The 14540-nt window shown below is 41.8% G+C and overlaps 1 protein-coding gene across 5 annotated transcripts in view; it reads right to left on the reverse strand.

Moving 5' to 3' along the window:
- The window catches only part of efr3bb (EFR3 homolog Bb (S. cerevisiae)), a 36801-nt gene that overhangs the window by 3555 nt on the left and 18706 nt on the right, over nt 1-14540 (reverse strand). For all 5 annotated transcript variants that reach the window (XM_046835616.1, XM_046835617.1, XM_046835618.1 and 2 more), the window contains 17 exons: nt 14150-14300; nt 13441-13562; nt 12448-12597; nt 9847-9981; nt 9694-9772; nt 8560-8695; nt 7644-7802; nt 7207-7318; nt 5825-5876; nt 5302-5474; nt 3842-3917; nt 3564-3725; nt 3059-3190; nt 2810-2877; nt 1769-1896; nt 728-819; nt 580-628 (listed from right to left, as the gene is read on the reverse strand). In XM_046835616.1, the coding sequence (XP_046691572.1) occupies nt 580-628; nt 728-819; nt 1769-1896; nt 2810-2877; nt 3059-3190; nt 3564-3725; nt 3842-3917; nt 5302-5474; nt 5825-5876; nt 7207-7318; nt 7644-7802; nt 8560-8695; nt 9694-9772; nt 9847-9981; nt 12448-12597; nt 13441-13562; nt 14150-14300 (1976 nt within the window). The remainder of the gene's footprint in view (nt 1-579; nt 629-727; nt 820-1768; nt 1897-2809; nt 2878-3058; nt 3191-3563; nt 3726-3841; nt 3918-5301; nt 5475-5824; nt 5877-7206; nt 7319-7643; nt 7803-8559; nt 8696-9693; nt 9773-9846; nt 9982-12447; nt 12598-13440; nt 13563-14149; nt 14301-14540) is intronic.

A 14540-nucleotide genomic window follows, 5' to 3' on the forward strand; every position in this document is an offset into this window, starting at 1 on the left:
CATCGATTCACTTCCTTTAGTCTTTGCTCCCTTATTTCTCTCTTCCACTTAAGTTCTTCCTTTGTTCTTTTCCGAGCTTGTAATCAGTCCAGATTTATACACTACATACTCTTTCATCATTGTTCTTTTCATCTTTAATGAATTTCATTCTTTTTTTTCCCCTCCATCAAAGAGTTTTTCTTAACTACCAGAAAAAGTCAGGCAAGCACCAAAAAAAAAAAAAGGGGGGGGGGGGGGGGAAATCAGTGATTGGAGATTTGTGCTGTCACTCAAGCGACCCCTTCAGCTGAAAGTGGGCGGGACTTGTCCATGTTTTGTGCTGTATTGTGCTTTTATCAATAATGATGAATGGATTGAGATCAGTCCATTCTCCAGACTTAAACATCTCTCCCTGTATTCAACTGAAACCAGACGAGACTGCCATTCTTATCCTCTATGTCATGTTTTTCCCTGTGTGTGTGTGTGTGTGTGTGTGTGTGTGTGTGTGTGTTTGTGTGTGTGTGTGTGAAAGCAGCCTGTGATCCGTACATCGTGTGCTAAAAGCAGGAAAATGTTTGCGAAGTGAACGAGTGAACTCACCGATGGCGTTCTTAAGTGCCTCAAATGTGATTTCCTCAGCTGGAGTTCTCTGTGGTGCAGAAGAAAACCCACACTGGGGTTAGTAAGCACTTACAGGAGGTGTGTGTGTGTGTGTGTGTGTGTGTGTGTGTGTGTGTGTGTTCCTGACCTCCTCTTTCTCTGGACTGTTCCTGGACTCGACCTCCACCTGGAGAGAGATGGTTTCTCCGATACTCTTTCTCTTTGAGAGTCTGTCTTCATCTGGGGAAAAAAGAAAAAAAAAAAAGAAACCCTAAATTGTTTGAAAAGCATAACGTGATTTTAGTCACGTGACCACCGAAAACCTTTTTTTCTATTATTCATTATTTTCTTTCCTTCATTCTCTCTGTCGTATGTAACTGTTGTTACTACACTCTTCCATTCCTCCATACTGTTCTCCGCTTCCCTCCTTCATTCCTCCCATTCTTTCTTTCTTTTTTTTTACTTCATTTTATTTCCCCCATTTTCCTTTATTCTTTTGTCTTTCATTCATTATCTGCTCTCTTTTACTCCTGCATCGCTTCCTTCCTTCACCGATTTCTTACTTCTATCCATCCTACCTTTGTTTTTCCCATCACTTTCTTTCTTCCCTATTTCCCCTATTTATTTCCTTATATTTTCATCTTCCATTCATTTCTTCATTCCTCTCTTTCATCTCTTCCCTTTTCCTTTCTCCCTACCAACTCTTCCTTCCTTCATTCTTCTCTGTCATTAAATTCTTCATTCCTTTCCATTTCTTCCTTCCTTTATCACATCTCTTCCACCGATCTTTCCTTCCATCTATTCCTTCATGCTTTTCTTTTAGTAATTTCTTCTTTCCTTCATTCTCTTCTTCCATTCATCTCTTCATTCCTTTCTGCCATCGCTTTCTTTCTTTCCTTCCTCCTTCCCTCGCATCCTTCCTTCTCTCTCCCTTCCTTTCCAAACATCTTTCATTCCTTCAATTTTTCTTCTATCCCTTTCATTCCCTTTTACTTTCCCTCTCTCTTTCTGTCATTCATTTATTCTGTACAATCATCTTTCGTTCCTTTGATTTTTTCTTCATTCCCTTTCATTCGCTGTTTAAAAGCCATTAAAGGACTTCACCTCCACACGAAATTTTTTTCCGCCTCTCACGAGCCAATCAGACGCGACCTGCCTACAGTAGCATGTTAGCGTGATCTCCCTGTACCTGTGAACTGAGGGACGTAAGGTGTAGCGAGTCTCTCTGTGTTATAGCCACTTCCTCCCAGCACCTCTGCGATCTTCGCCTGCAGGAACAGCAGTTCTCCTGCTGGCTTCTGCAGCGTCTCTGGAACCCTGTCGCATCAACACATTGACACAGGCGATAAAAACAAACGCCTTCTTTTCTTTCTTCCTGCACAAACAAGGTTACATCTTCACCGAAACAAAGGCCCGAGTCAGCGGCTCGACCGAAGCGAGAGGAAACCGTAGAAGCTTCCGGATCTGAAGGTCAGCCATTAACGTCTCCATTCAGAGCTCTGTACGGGAGACGTGAGGCTAAAAGCTGATGTGATCGAGGCTGAGTGACTCATGGGCTCTGGATCGCTAATGGACGAGGTCAGTCAGATACACAACATGCATCACACACACACACACACACACACACACACACACACACACACACACACACACACACACACACACACACACTCTCAAAAGTTACAAATTCAGTCGGGGAAAAAATATTTTCAAAAATTTGATATAAAAATAAGAAATCCAGCATGTGTGGGTTACAGACCATCCATCCGTCCTTCCCATTCTTTCTTTCCCTTCACCACCTGCCTTTCTTTCATTTTCTCTTCTATGCTGCATGGTTTTCCTTCCTTCATTTAATTAAAAATATATATTTTTCTCTTTCCTTTATTTTTCTTATATTCATTTTCCTTTTTCCTCCATGCTGCAAATATTTCTATACTTTTTATACTGTTATTTCCTTTAATGGACAGACAGACAGACAGAGACAAACACAGCTAGAAAAAGACAAAGTGAGACAGAGAAACAGAGAGAAAGACAGTGAGAGAGAGACAATGTGAGAGACAGGCAGAAAGACAGAGTGAGAGACAAAAACAGAGTGTGAGGGACACAGAGTGAGAGACAAACAGACAAAAACAGTATGAAGGAGAGACACAGACAGACAGAGTGAGAGAAAGACAGACAGTCAGATAGACAGACAAACAGACTGAAAGACAGACAGACACAGTGAACTCACTTTGGATTTTTAATGAAGACATCTTCTGGTAAAAGAAATGGTGATTCCTTCTGTCTCATCTCGATCACCTGCAAACACACACACACACACACACACACACACACACACACACACACACACACACACACACACACACAATTAGACAGCACTGTATTTCTCCTCCTAAACAAGTGGTGGTGGTGTGTGCGCTCGTCTCTGTGCTGTGTGTAGGATGCGATGTTGGAGGTCTGAGAGCTCCACAGCACTGACCTCGTGGACATGCTGGCAGAAGGTGGGCAGGGTGGTGAGCTGGCAGATGAGGTTGAGGTAGGCAGCAGAGAGAGCGTGAACAGCGCAGCGGTTAAACACCGGCAGCGTCTCCTCGCTGACCAAAGCCAAGTCCTGCACACACACACACACACACACACACACACACACAATAAAGACAGAAGTGTTGCATCCCATCCACATAACTAGCTCCTGTTATCACTTGCACTACAGCAGCTATATTACATTTATTACATTTCTCTTAAAGAATCAAAGACCTAACCGACAAGGCCACCATCATCAGATCAGTTTTTTAGCGGTCTGGTTAACAGAATTACTACGTCTACGATTTCTTTGCTAGATTTTGATCTGATTGACAAAAGAAAAGAGAGAGAGAGAGAGAGAGAGAGAGAGATAAAGCACAGACTCCAATCTCTTGAATCGAATTTCTCCTTTCTCATTGTCAGGGTTTAAAGAGAAGACGTGTCCTGCCCTCTTGCCGTCTCACCTGCAGGGCCAGAGCGAGGCGGATGAGATCCACCAGCACCTCTTCGTTAGCAAGCTCCATGCTGATCAGAGCAAGGAGAGAGTAGAGCATCTCGAAGTGTGGCTGCGTGCTGCTCTGCTCCTTACACGACAGGTAAATGTGTCTGTAGAGCTGCTGCGCGTGCTGCAACGTGCACACACACACACACACACACACACACACACACACACACGACCTCAATGTGGAAAATCACCTCACACTACATCACTGGAGAGAATGATGAGTGGTTGGGGTTGTACCTTCTTCATGAACAGGTTGTCCTGACGGGAACACTTCTCCATCTTGAGTTTCAGCACGGAAATATCTGAGATGATGCTACAGAAAGACAGGTGATACATGAATCTTCATAGTTTCTGTAGTAACATCTCTTTCACAGGTACTTGTGCGTGTGTCATGTATTTGATTTCCAACACCATTCCATTCACAATGCTGTCTATGTTTTAGTTCACCATCGATTCCCAATACTCGCTTCATGATGCATTCTATGTTACTGACTGCACGATACGATACTGACTGTGCGGTACGATCCACAATACTGACTTCATGATATATTCCACGATACTGAATTTATAATACTAGCATCACAATTAGGGGTGGGAGAAAAAAATCGATTCACCAAACTATCGCGATTCTTTTTAAAACGATTTTGAGATCGATTTGTTTACCTCAGAATCGATATATATTTAATTATTTTACTTTTCCAGAGAGGTGGTGGGAAGACGTTACCGCTTTTTTAAAGGGCGTATTTTGTTGTTGTCTATATTAGATGACGTCGTATCCGTTTTAAGCTGGCGAGAGAAAGCAAAACCATGCTACGCGCACACTCATAATCTGGCCTTCCGCTGTCGCGAAGTTACTCGGACGAGTACGATGCATCACTGGATTTCCATAGAAGTGCTGCAGGAATTCATGTTTTGCAGGAAAAACAAACGTTACTGGAGCTCCCTGTGCACAAACTTATAACAGATGGAATAGTGCCTATGACATGGTTGAATGTTTTCTGGAGCTACAGGCTGCAGTACCAGCTGCACTGCTCTCACCTGAGGTGAGGAAGAGAGAGAAGGATATTAGCACCTTGAGTTGGACAGCACTTTTATTTTATTTTAGAGAGTATTGTTTTTAGTTATTTTGTTGCACATTTAAATATTATATTCAAGTTTTTGGTACTTGAAAGTTTTATGGTTCAATGTTCTTTATGCTCTATGTATGTGTGTGCTCCTGAAATAAAAATTCAGAAAGATGTGATCCATTGTTTTTGTTAATATAACTCGTATACAGTCTCTTTAAGTGTATGATCAAGTATTTGCCATTGTCTAATTTTTATTAAGCAAACAAAAATCACAATTTAAACAATGAATCGCAATAGCTACAGATTCGCAATATGTATTGAATCGGCACAAAAGTATCGGGATAGTATTGAATTGCCAGATTAGTGAATCGTCCCAGCCCTAATCACAATACTGACTTCACGATATGATCCACAATACTGGCTTAACGATACTAAAATCATGATACACCAAATATGCTTCACGATATGATTACAATATGATCCATGATACTGAACTCACGATACTGCCTTCATGATACGATGAATGGTATCGAATTCATGATACATTCCACTTACTTTCAATTGGAATTTTGATTTGCAATAAAGCCACAGGGGATTTTGCAGTCTTTTTTCACGTCTCTCTAGACAAACCTGATGGTGGAGAACTTGGGGAGGTTGGCATGACGATCGATGAGGCTGACAAGGATTTCGAGGACCAGCAGACGGATTTGTGGGTCCTCCAGCAGGGCGAAGGACAGGAGCGGGTCCAGGAAGGAGCTGGGCATAGCCGTCAGCATGTTGGTGCTCTGGAAGCCGCAGGTCACCTGACCAGGCAGAGAAGCATTAGAGTCACAGGCTTAGTACATACATACATACACACACACACACACACACACACACACACACACACACACACACACACACATATATATATATATATATATATATATATATATATATAAATAATATTAATAGATAAAAAGCAAAATAAAAGGCATATATTTAAACTGAAACAAAAAGCAACACTGCAAATAAATCAAAACAATTAGATACACAATTAATAATAATTAAAAAAAAGAAATATCACAGTGATTCGCCTCTAGAGGCCGCTCTCGTACTCTATGTGACACAACCCGGAAAAACTATCGGTCGTTTCAGTGTTCAGAGATCCTACCTGTCTTAGAGACTTTAGCAACATCACCTGAATCATCCTGTCACCCTCAGACCTGGAAAACACAACCGGGTCACTTTTAGCTCCCAGATATAATATTTTATCATGTGATCAATTACATTCTTTAGGCACTTTTTCACGATTTTCCCTCCTTTTCATGTTACACCTACATGACTAAAAGTATTAGGACACCTGACTTGACATTAATTTAATGAATTTCCACAAATCTCAACTGGACCATCTTCCCAGAAGAGTGGAGGATCAGCAAATAGGGACTAAATGTGGAGCGGGATGAAAAAAAAAATAAACACACACATCTTGTGCTCGGGTGTCCACAAACTTTTGGTGTACGCATGGAAAGAAGACACACGTCCTGATCTAACCAAATGTATTTAATAAATTAGCATTAATGGATATTTTCAACCTGAACGTTAACCAATGGAGGATTTTAAAACATTTTGAGAAAAAAAAAAAAATCCCATCGAATATCTTTTAAATAGAACTTATGCACAGAAAACTCGATCAGCGCAAAAGCTAGAAATCATCAGTTCGATGATCATCACTCACATTAATGATCATGTTCATGAGCTGCATCATATTCCCAACCACAATCTGTATAAAGACTATGAATATGCAATACTTTATTTTTTTAGAGGGTCACTTATGTTTACATTTTTGATACTTTACTAGATTTTATTTTGACAGGCTTCACCGAAAGACAGTGTCTGTTACACGGTGTAACGCGTGAAATATGTTGTGGCTCCTTTAAGAGCAGAGCGCCATTTTGGAAACAGCACGTCACTGCATTCTTCGGTATTACTGCATGTGTGTGAGTGTGGAGACACTAGATTATGTGCTCATTATTTTCTGATGCTCATTTCTAAGTTTCTTTAACTAACCCGTAACGCTGTTGCCAAGAATAATAAAAAAGCACGAGTTTTGGAAACCTGTCTGTGCTTATATGATTTCTGTTGCAACTGGAGTTAGTGAGCTCTCCCTTCACCCAGACTCAACGCGTTACAACGGCTTGTATCTAAACAGTAACCGACCAAGAAAGTCATTGTTCACTGTCTTCCTCCTTCCTTTCACAACTATTTCTCTCGGGAGTTTATCTTTTGGCATCGTCGTGCGTTTAAAAAAAATCACCACCGGTGAAAGTTTTTCTCCCGATGCCGTGCAGCTCAGAACACAGGTGAGGTGCGCTTTTTTCGTTTCTGTTCGGAAATTTCATTGGTCCAATGCTATGTGGTTCAGTTTTTTGGCTTGAAGTTTGTGAAACCGGGAAAAACCCAGGACAAATTCATAAATTAGCCGCGTCGTTGTTTAAGCTGCGGGATTCAAAACGTGGGAAAAAAAGTAGCGGCTTATAGTCCGAAAAAACCCACCCAGAGCCTGTGGGTGGCAGTGTGAAGTGCATTCCTGGAATCGGGATCTTCCCCATGATGAAGAGCATCACCTCAGAGCGCTGATACGTAGGCAGCGTGCTGGCAAAAGAACCTACGAATGACAGACACACGGCAGGAATTAATTCATGTAAAAATCAATTTATACAGAATAATTTACTCCATGGTTCGGTTCACAGTTTTGGTCTCGTCGGCGCAATGCACGTGTTGCTCAAAGGCTGTTGCGTTAACCAATCAGATATCAAAGTTGGCAACTCCGAGGCCCTCTAGCAGGCGTCCAATCACGTCGTCCTTCGTGGAATCATAACGTTTGGATTGATTCAGGCAGGGGGAGAAATGCACTGCCTGACACTGCAAATATGTAAACACAGAGACACACACACACACACACACACACACACACACACACACACACGTACCTATGGTCTTTATAACGGCTTCCTGGAGCTGCCTCTCTTCATGCTCGTTAACCGTTTTGTTGCCTGTGCCGGTGGCGTCGTAAAATCCGCTGAGCTCGTAGTCCACGCTGAGCTTCAGGTGCCTAAGGAGAGTATTAAACACCTCCAGCACAGTGGGGCCTAAAACACACACACACACACACACACACACACACACGGTTCACACATGATGCATCCACTTGGTCTTTTCCTTGACTCATTCTGCTTTCAGCGAATACTTCGGACATACAAGTAGCACCAACACTTCAACCCTCACAAGATTAAAAATGAGCCTAAACCACAAATTAGATCCTGTTCTGGACCCCGCTAGCATATATAAAAAAAAAAAAATTGATAATTGGATAGTATATTTTATAATGCAACAACACATGCCTTATATGGAAATGTAACTCTCTGTGACTCCATTTCACTAAAATTAGATTCAGTGTATATATTTATGGGTTTTATATAAGCAGCCTGAGCTCCAGACGCTTAACTAAATGGCACAGTAATAAATTACAAGCCTTGAGCAGGACGGATGAAGTTATGAAAAGGAAACGCCGCCCTCTAGTGGATAAACTGAGAGTTTCACGATAATCATCAAGTACATCAAATCCTCATTTGCTGTTATAATGACCTTCCACTAGATTGTGTGGAGATTCATTCAAGCACAAGGGTGATAGTAAAGGCAGGTAGGTGAGAAGGTGAGGAGACCTGGGATGCAGTCATCGTTCACATTCACCCCAAAGGTGTTCGATAGGGCTGGAGCTCTACAGCAGATCTTCCACTCCTATACCCATTAATCAGGAGCATGGTCATGCTGGAACAGGGTTTGGGTTTCCTTGTTCAACTAAAGGGACAAGTTCATGAACTGCTGAAAAAAAATGGGAAAACTGACCCACAGATCCGCTGGATGCTATCGCAGCTGCCTCTAGGAGAACCTCCACGATCCCGGCCCGCACCCTCGCCGACGTCTTACTGTTCGCATCCAGGTGACCCAGGAGCTGCTGGATAACCAGGTGTGAGTGCTGAGACTGAACACACACACACACACACACACACACACACACACACAGAGAAAAGAGGAGATAAACAAAGAAAATAGACTTAGTCTTAATCATCATTACACAACATAGCAACAAATCCAACTCTTTTCTTCTTTTTGGGCTGCCATTTAAAATCATTTTGACCAAAAGTATTGGGACACTGCCATTTCCTCCCATATGTGGTTCTTCTTCAAATTGTTCCTGCAAAGTCTGAAACGCAAAATTGTACAGGATGCACTGGAATGAAATGTGAAGATCTCCTGCTCTAGAGCTATTGAACACCTTTGGGATGAATGTTTTTCACGCTGACTGCACCTCAGGCCTCCTCAACTTCTCACCCACATCAGTATCTGACTTTACTAAACACTAAACAAGATGTACTGAAACATCTTTCCAGAAGAGTGGAGGTTACTGTAACAGCAAACGAGCAGGTGGCCAGGTGGCCACATATTTTGTTCATATAGTGCGTTTCTGATATTCCCCATTTTGGAAAAGGGGGGATTTTTAAACACCACCATTCCTCCATCAACCCCCCAAAAAATTCTGAATCAATAACATCAAACAGCATTAAAAAAAAAAAAAGAAAAATTTGTGTTTGGTACCCTTAATTGAAGATATTTTAATTGACTTTTACATTGATTGCATCAATGAATTGTTTGTTGGTGGTTGATTGGAGTGTATGAATTTTATTTTTAATAGAAAAATGAATTAAGTTAAAAGAACAACAACAAAAAAAGATTCTTCATTGCGCCACACTTGTCATGCCGTTGTTCACCACTAGAGGGCTGCGGCGCATACTTTGAGAAACTATTTCTTAAAGCAATGAGACACAAAAGCCACATAAATGCAGCTTCTAAACACGCAGTCTCCTGTCTTATATACAGAATTATTACTTATTCAGTACATTCTTCTCAAATAAATACAATGATCCATTAAAGTGGTAAGAAAAGGGAAAAGGACGCCCTCCTGACAGGCAAAAGCCTCACCTGTATGGAGTACATGATGATCTTGAAGCAGCGCACTGCAAACGTTTTTCCTTCCCACAGAGAGTGATTATCAAGATGCCTAGAAGGAAAGAGGAGAGAAAGAACAAATGAATATGAAGAGAAACGCGACGGATGAAACAGAAAGACTCTTACATGAGGACGGGAGTGACGGCGTTCTTGATGTTGCCGTAGGCGGCGCGGCCCAGGAGCTCCCGAAAGCAGCGTTCCGTCAGCTCGGCTGGGCTTTCCTTCTCCTTCTCAGTGGCCTGCAGTGGAGACGGGGAACGACTACATACGCACAGAGAGAGAGAGATAAAAGTGAAAGACGAGCCGTCAGTAATGAAATGAGCGCAAGTGACTATATCTGATGCCATGATAGGAGCTCAGAGATTAATTAAAAGCTCATGATTAGCTCGAGGCTTCCAGCGCTGCTCAGTGTGAGATCACAGCGTCTTCCCTTCGCGTCCTGTGTGTGTGTGTGTGTGTGTGTATGGAAAATCTAGCCAATTTTCCATCATTTATTCAGCAGACTATTTTCGTCCCCCCGCTCGCTTCCTGAACTCCTGATGGTTTCCACCTGCGGAGACGTTTCTGAGGAGATGATTGAGGTTTGAAACAGAACGAGTCTTCCATGTAAGATTAATTTTCGACTGAAATAAAAATAAATAAATACGATTTGACCGCAGGAAGAATGTGGGATGGATGGATGGATGGATGTATTCATCCCAATGGGAAATTAACAAGTAATAACTTAATAACTGTGGTGAGCAGAAAAGCATCTCAGAACGTGAAAAAGGTTTTGGACATGTATCTGAACGACTGTTTTGAATCGCTCTAATGCCAGATGAGCAGGTTGATAAGCGTTCCTTTTAAAGTGACTGAAGTGTAAAGTTTATACAACTGCCTGAGCTGCTGTAATCAAAATCCTCCGACCAATCAGAACGGAGAATTCAGTAGCATTGTGGAATGGGCCATTTTAAAGACTGAACCATAAGGAACACTATCGAGTAAAACAGAGGTTCCTAACCACTAGATCATAACCCAGAACCAAGCTGTGGTTGCAGGAACGTTCTGGAAAAAAGTATTCATACACTATTTATTATGTGTGTTCAATTAAGAGCTGTGATCCATATTTACATACGGCACCAGTTTTTATGGTTTCTGGAGCACATTCACGTTCCTCATGTTACCAGATACCTGGTGCAGTGATTTAAATAAAATAAAAAAATCCCAATTCAAGTGTAAAACTTAGCAACTGAGGACGTAAATGGTTTGTCTTGTACAAAAGGTTGTTGACCCCCAGAAAAGTAAAAACCAAAACAAGAATCAACTCACTGACGTGAGCGTTTGAGCAAAAGAAGTGCCTAAGAGACAAATAACCGAAGTGAACCCTCACTTACTGCATCCTCTGTTCCCTTGATAATGACGTTCGAGGAGTTAATCATAAGCTGCCGTTTACAGTAAGAGGCAATTAGCACTTCAAACAGCAGAATAGGAGTAATTAACATCTGCTCCAGCACTGTAATTACGCCCGGCAGTGGTCACATGGACGGGAAAACGCAGTGGGAAAGCGCACAATGGTGGGAAGAATCAAACCTTGATCAGCTCTCTGCAGCTTTATTTTTAGATATTTTTATTTATTTAGCGAAAAAAGGTATATATAAGATTTTTGTTTTGTTTGTTTTTGTTACTTTTTCAATTCTTTCTTATTTATTATTTTAGATTTTTCCTTTTTTTTTTTTGTACAGTAAAGTCAATTTTTTTCCAAGTAAAAATCTTTTTCCGCTGTCCATGGTACTGCGTCTGGATGCGCATGTTCGTTGAAATTCTGACAATTTTATTATATGATCACCTTTTCAGCATCTTAACTAATCAAACAACGTTCTGATCTGGGGGTCAACGTGAACGTAATGTCCCCCATGACATGGAGGGAACTTCTTGTTCAAGACTAGTTTTGTAACTCGCCAATAGATGGCAGCACAAGGCTGCACGCACAGTCACAGGGAGCACCGACCTTCGTAAATCAGTGTGCCAAAAGACATCATCCTGTGTACATCTATTCTGACCACGTGGGTTGCCACATCACCGAGCTCTCCTCACATGCGAGTTTCTCCCTGAAACAACATGATCTCACTTCGGCACTCGCCAGATTCGGCTCCTGTGAACCTTGCCCCTTTTCTGTAGATGAAGATCTGGGGCGAAGGTCGCTGAAGGTGCTTGATGCGCTTTAAAAGAAGATTTCCAGAAGAACGCTGGAAACACTGTATTGCTGTGCAGGGGGACTATTTTTAATTGTGTAAAATATCTAAACTATTATAAATTACTTTCTGGTAAACAAAACCGGTCTCGATCTCTTCCCAGCTTCAGACGTTGCATCATCATTAATCACCCGTCTCCAAGGAGGAAACAAATCCTTACATGGAAATGGATATGGACAACAAAAATGTTATCTGATCACAAATCGGGAACTTGGATGAAAAAAAAAAGTCAGAAGGATGTATTAAAGGACCCACTGGAATCCTACCACGCAGTGGTATTATCTGGTATTCTGTAAAGATTGTTGTCCTCATGTTTTAAAAGGGAAGTGTTATTTCATCGATAAAGGCTTTAGACTTCTGAGCAGAAGGTTGCGAGTTTAAATCCCTACCACCAACTGCTAGCCAGAGATCAACGAGCGTGCGTTAGCGTGACTGCTAAAGCTTTGGAAGGTGAACAGGAGGAGAAGAAGAAAAGATTCAGATACAAAACCCTCACCTCTCTGTGCCTTCTCCAGACTGCAGGTTGAACAGCAGGGATGGTACGATCTTGTCCATGTGCTGCGGATCCCAGATGTTCGCCTGCAGTTCGTCGTTGACCGTTTTCCTCACCACGCCCTGCAGCCCTTTAATACCGGCCATGCGGATCCTGGTCCAAACATTCCCAAAGTCAGACAAGATTTAAACAATATCTTGCCTGTAACAGCAACACGTCTCCCCTGTGATTTAATCCACATTTTCCTATATGGACAAAAGTTTGTGGACATCTGAGCATAAGATCTATCTATCTATCTAGATCTTCTGATAGCCATCTGCTTTTAGAAGAACATCCACTCTTCTGGGAAGATGTTCCACTAGATTTCTGTGGAGATTCATCCAGCTACAAGTGTGTTAATAATGTCAGGTACTGATGTAGGTGAGAAGGTGAGAAGAACTGGGGTGCAGTCAGCGTTTACAGTTATCACAAAGGTGTTTAAGAGCTCTACAGCTGGAGATCTTCCACTCCAACTAATGTAAAGCGTATCTTCATAGAGCTGGATTTGTGCACAGGGGTATTGTCATGCTGGGACGGGTTTGGGTCTCCTACTTCAAGTAAAGGGAATAAAATGCTTTCAAAGACATCCGATAAAACTGTGCACCTTCAAGTTTGGGCTAAACGTTTGTGAAAGAACCAGAAATGGGTGGAAAAATTTGGAGCTGGAAAAGTACCTGAGTTTACAAACACCCTTGTGAGCACAAATATGAAAAATAAATAAATAAATAAATAAATAAATCTTGTGCAACATCTTCCCAGCAAAGTGGAGCTTATTCTAACAGGAAATGTGGACTGTAATGTTGAAAACACACATAACCTTACAGTCAGGTGTCCACATACTTTTGAAACTTCGTCGTGGAAAAATCTCGTGATGTCTGATGTTCGCATTTCATCTGCCATGATGTAGAGAAAACGTTTCTAACGATGTTTCTAGACGAAGCGCTCGGGTTTTCTCACCTGGTGCGAATGTCCGGATCCTCGAAGTTGGAGTGACACATCTCGCTAAAGCGCGACACGAAGAAATCGTAACTGCGGTGGTACGAGGGCGTGTCCTCTTCGATGTTGGCGAACTTGACGAACTGAGAAAGGAAAATCGAACAGATCAAAGAGGCTTTCGTCCAGAGATGATTTCTCCACATGAACGCACAGTGTGTCATCATCACACAATAACGCAATAACGAGGTTCCAATTTAAAGCAGCGACATTTTCTTACAAATTGGAGCTGATGAAGAATCGCTTCCTCCTGAGCAGAAATGACTGATAAGGTGTGTGACCAAGTATTCCAGACATTTCTAGTTCTGTCTCACTCACTCGCCTTCTCCCCTTCAGTCATTCAGTAAATCATTCTTGCTCTCACTCACTCTCTCCACTTCACTCCCTCATCATCACTTTATCCATGTGACTCCCTCATCATCACTCAATCGCTCCCTCCATCCCTCACTTTCTCCCCTCAATAAACTCTTTAGATCACTCTCACTGACAAGCACCCAGGTTTACCTCTGCCAGAAGGTTAAAACCAAGCTGTAAAAAGATTGATACAAACTCAACATAACAATTGTAGAAGCAAAATTCAGCCACTATCTAACCATCAGAGAAAACCCTTGAGAGATCACCCAAACTCTAAACACCGGCAGAAGAAACGTCTTGGTGCACAAACGGCGCATACCGAATTGGTTCCCAGGATCTGCAGGTTGGGCTTGTCGGCCTCTAGGAGTTTGCGCACCATCTTCAAGAAACTCTCTACGAACAGGTTAATGCTCTGACAGTGGCATGCCATCAGCAGCTGATCCAGAGCCTCCATCGCAATGCACACGTACCTGAGGCGAACAAAAAAGAGAGAGAAAGAAAGAAAGACAATGAATAAATAAATCAGCTACATGCTGTTTGTTTTTAAACGGGAGATTGCACGCTGCACGGAGAGCGCTATATTTCTTACTTATAATTTATTAATGTAATTATTAATTAATATATTCATATTAATTTTATTTAGCACATTTTCATGATTCGGTACTGTTTTTTATTTTCATTTATTTGTAACATTTACACTTATGGCTGGG

The sequence above is a fragment of the Silurus meridionalis genome, chromosome 23 (assembly GCF_014805685.1).
Source record: "Silurus meridionalis isolate SWU-2019-XX chromosome 23, ASM1480568v1, whole genome shotgun sequence".
NCBI classification, from domain to species: domain Eukaryota; kingdom Metazoa; phylum Chordata; class Actinopteri; order Siluriformes; family Siluridae; genus Silurus; species Silurus meridionalis.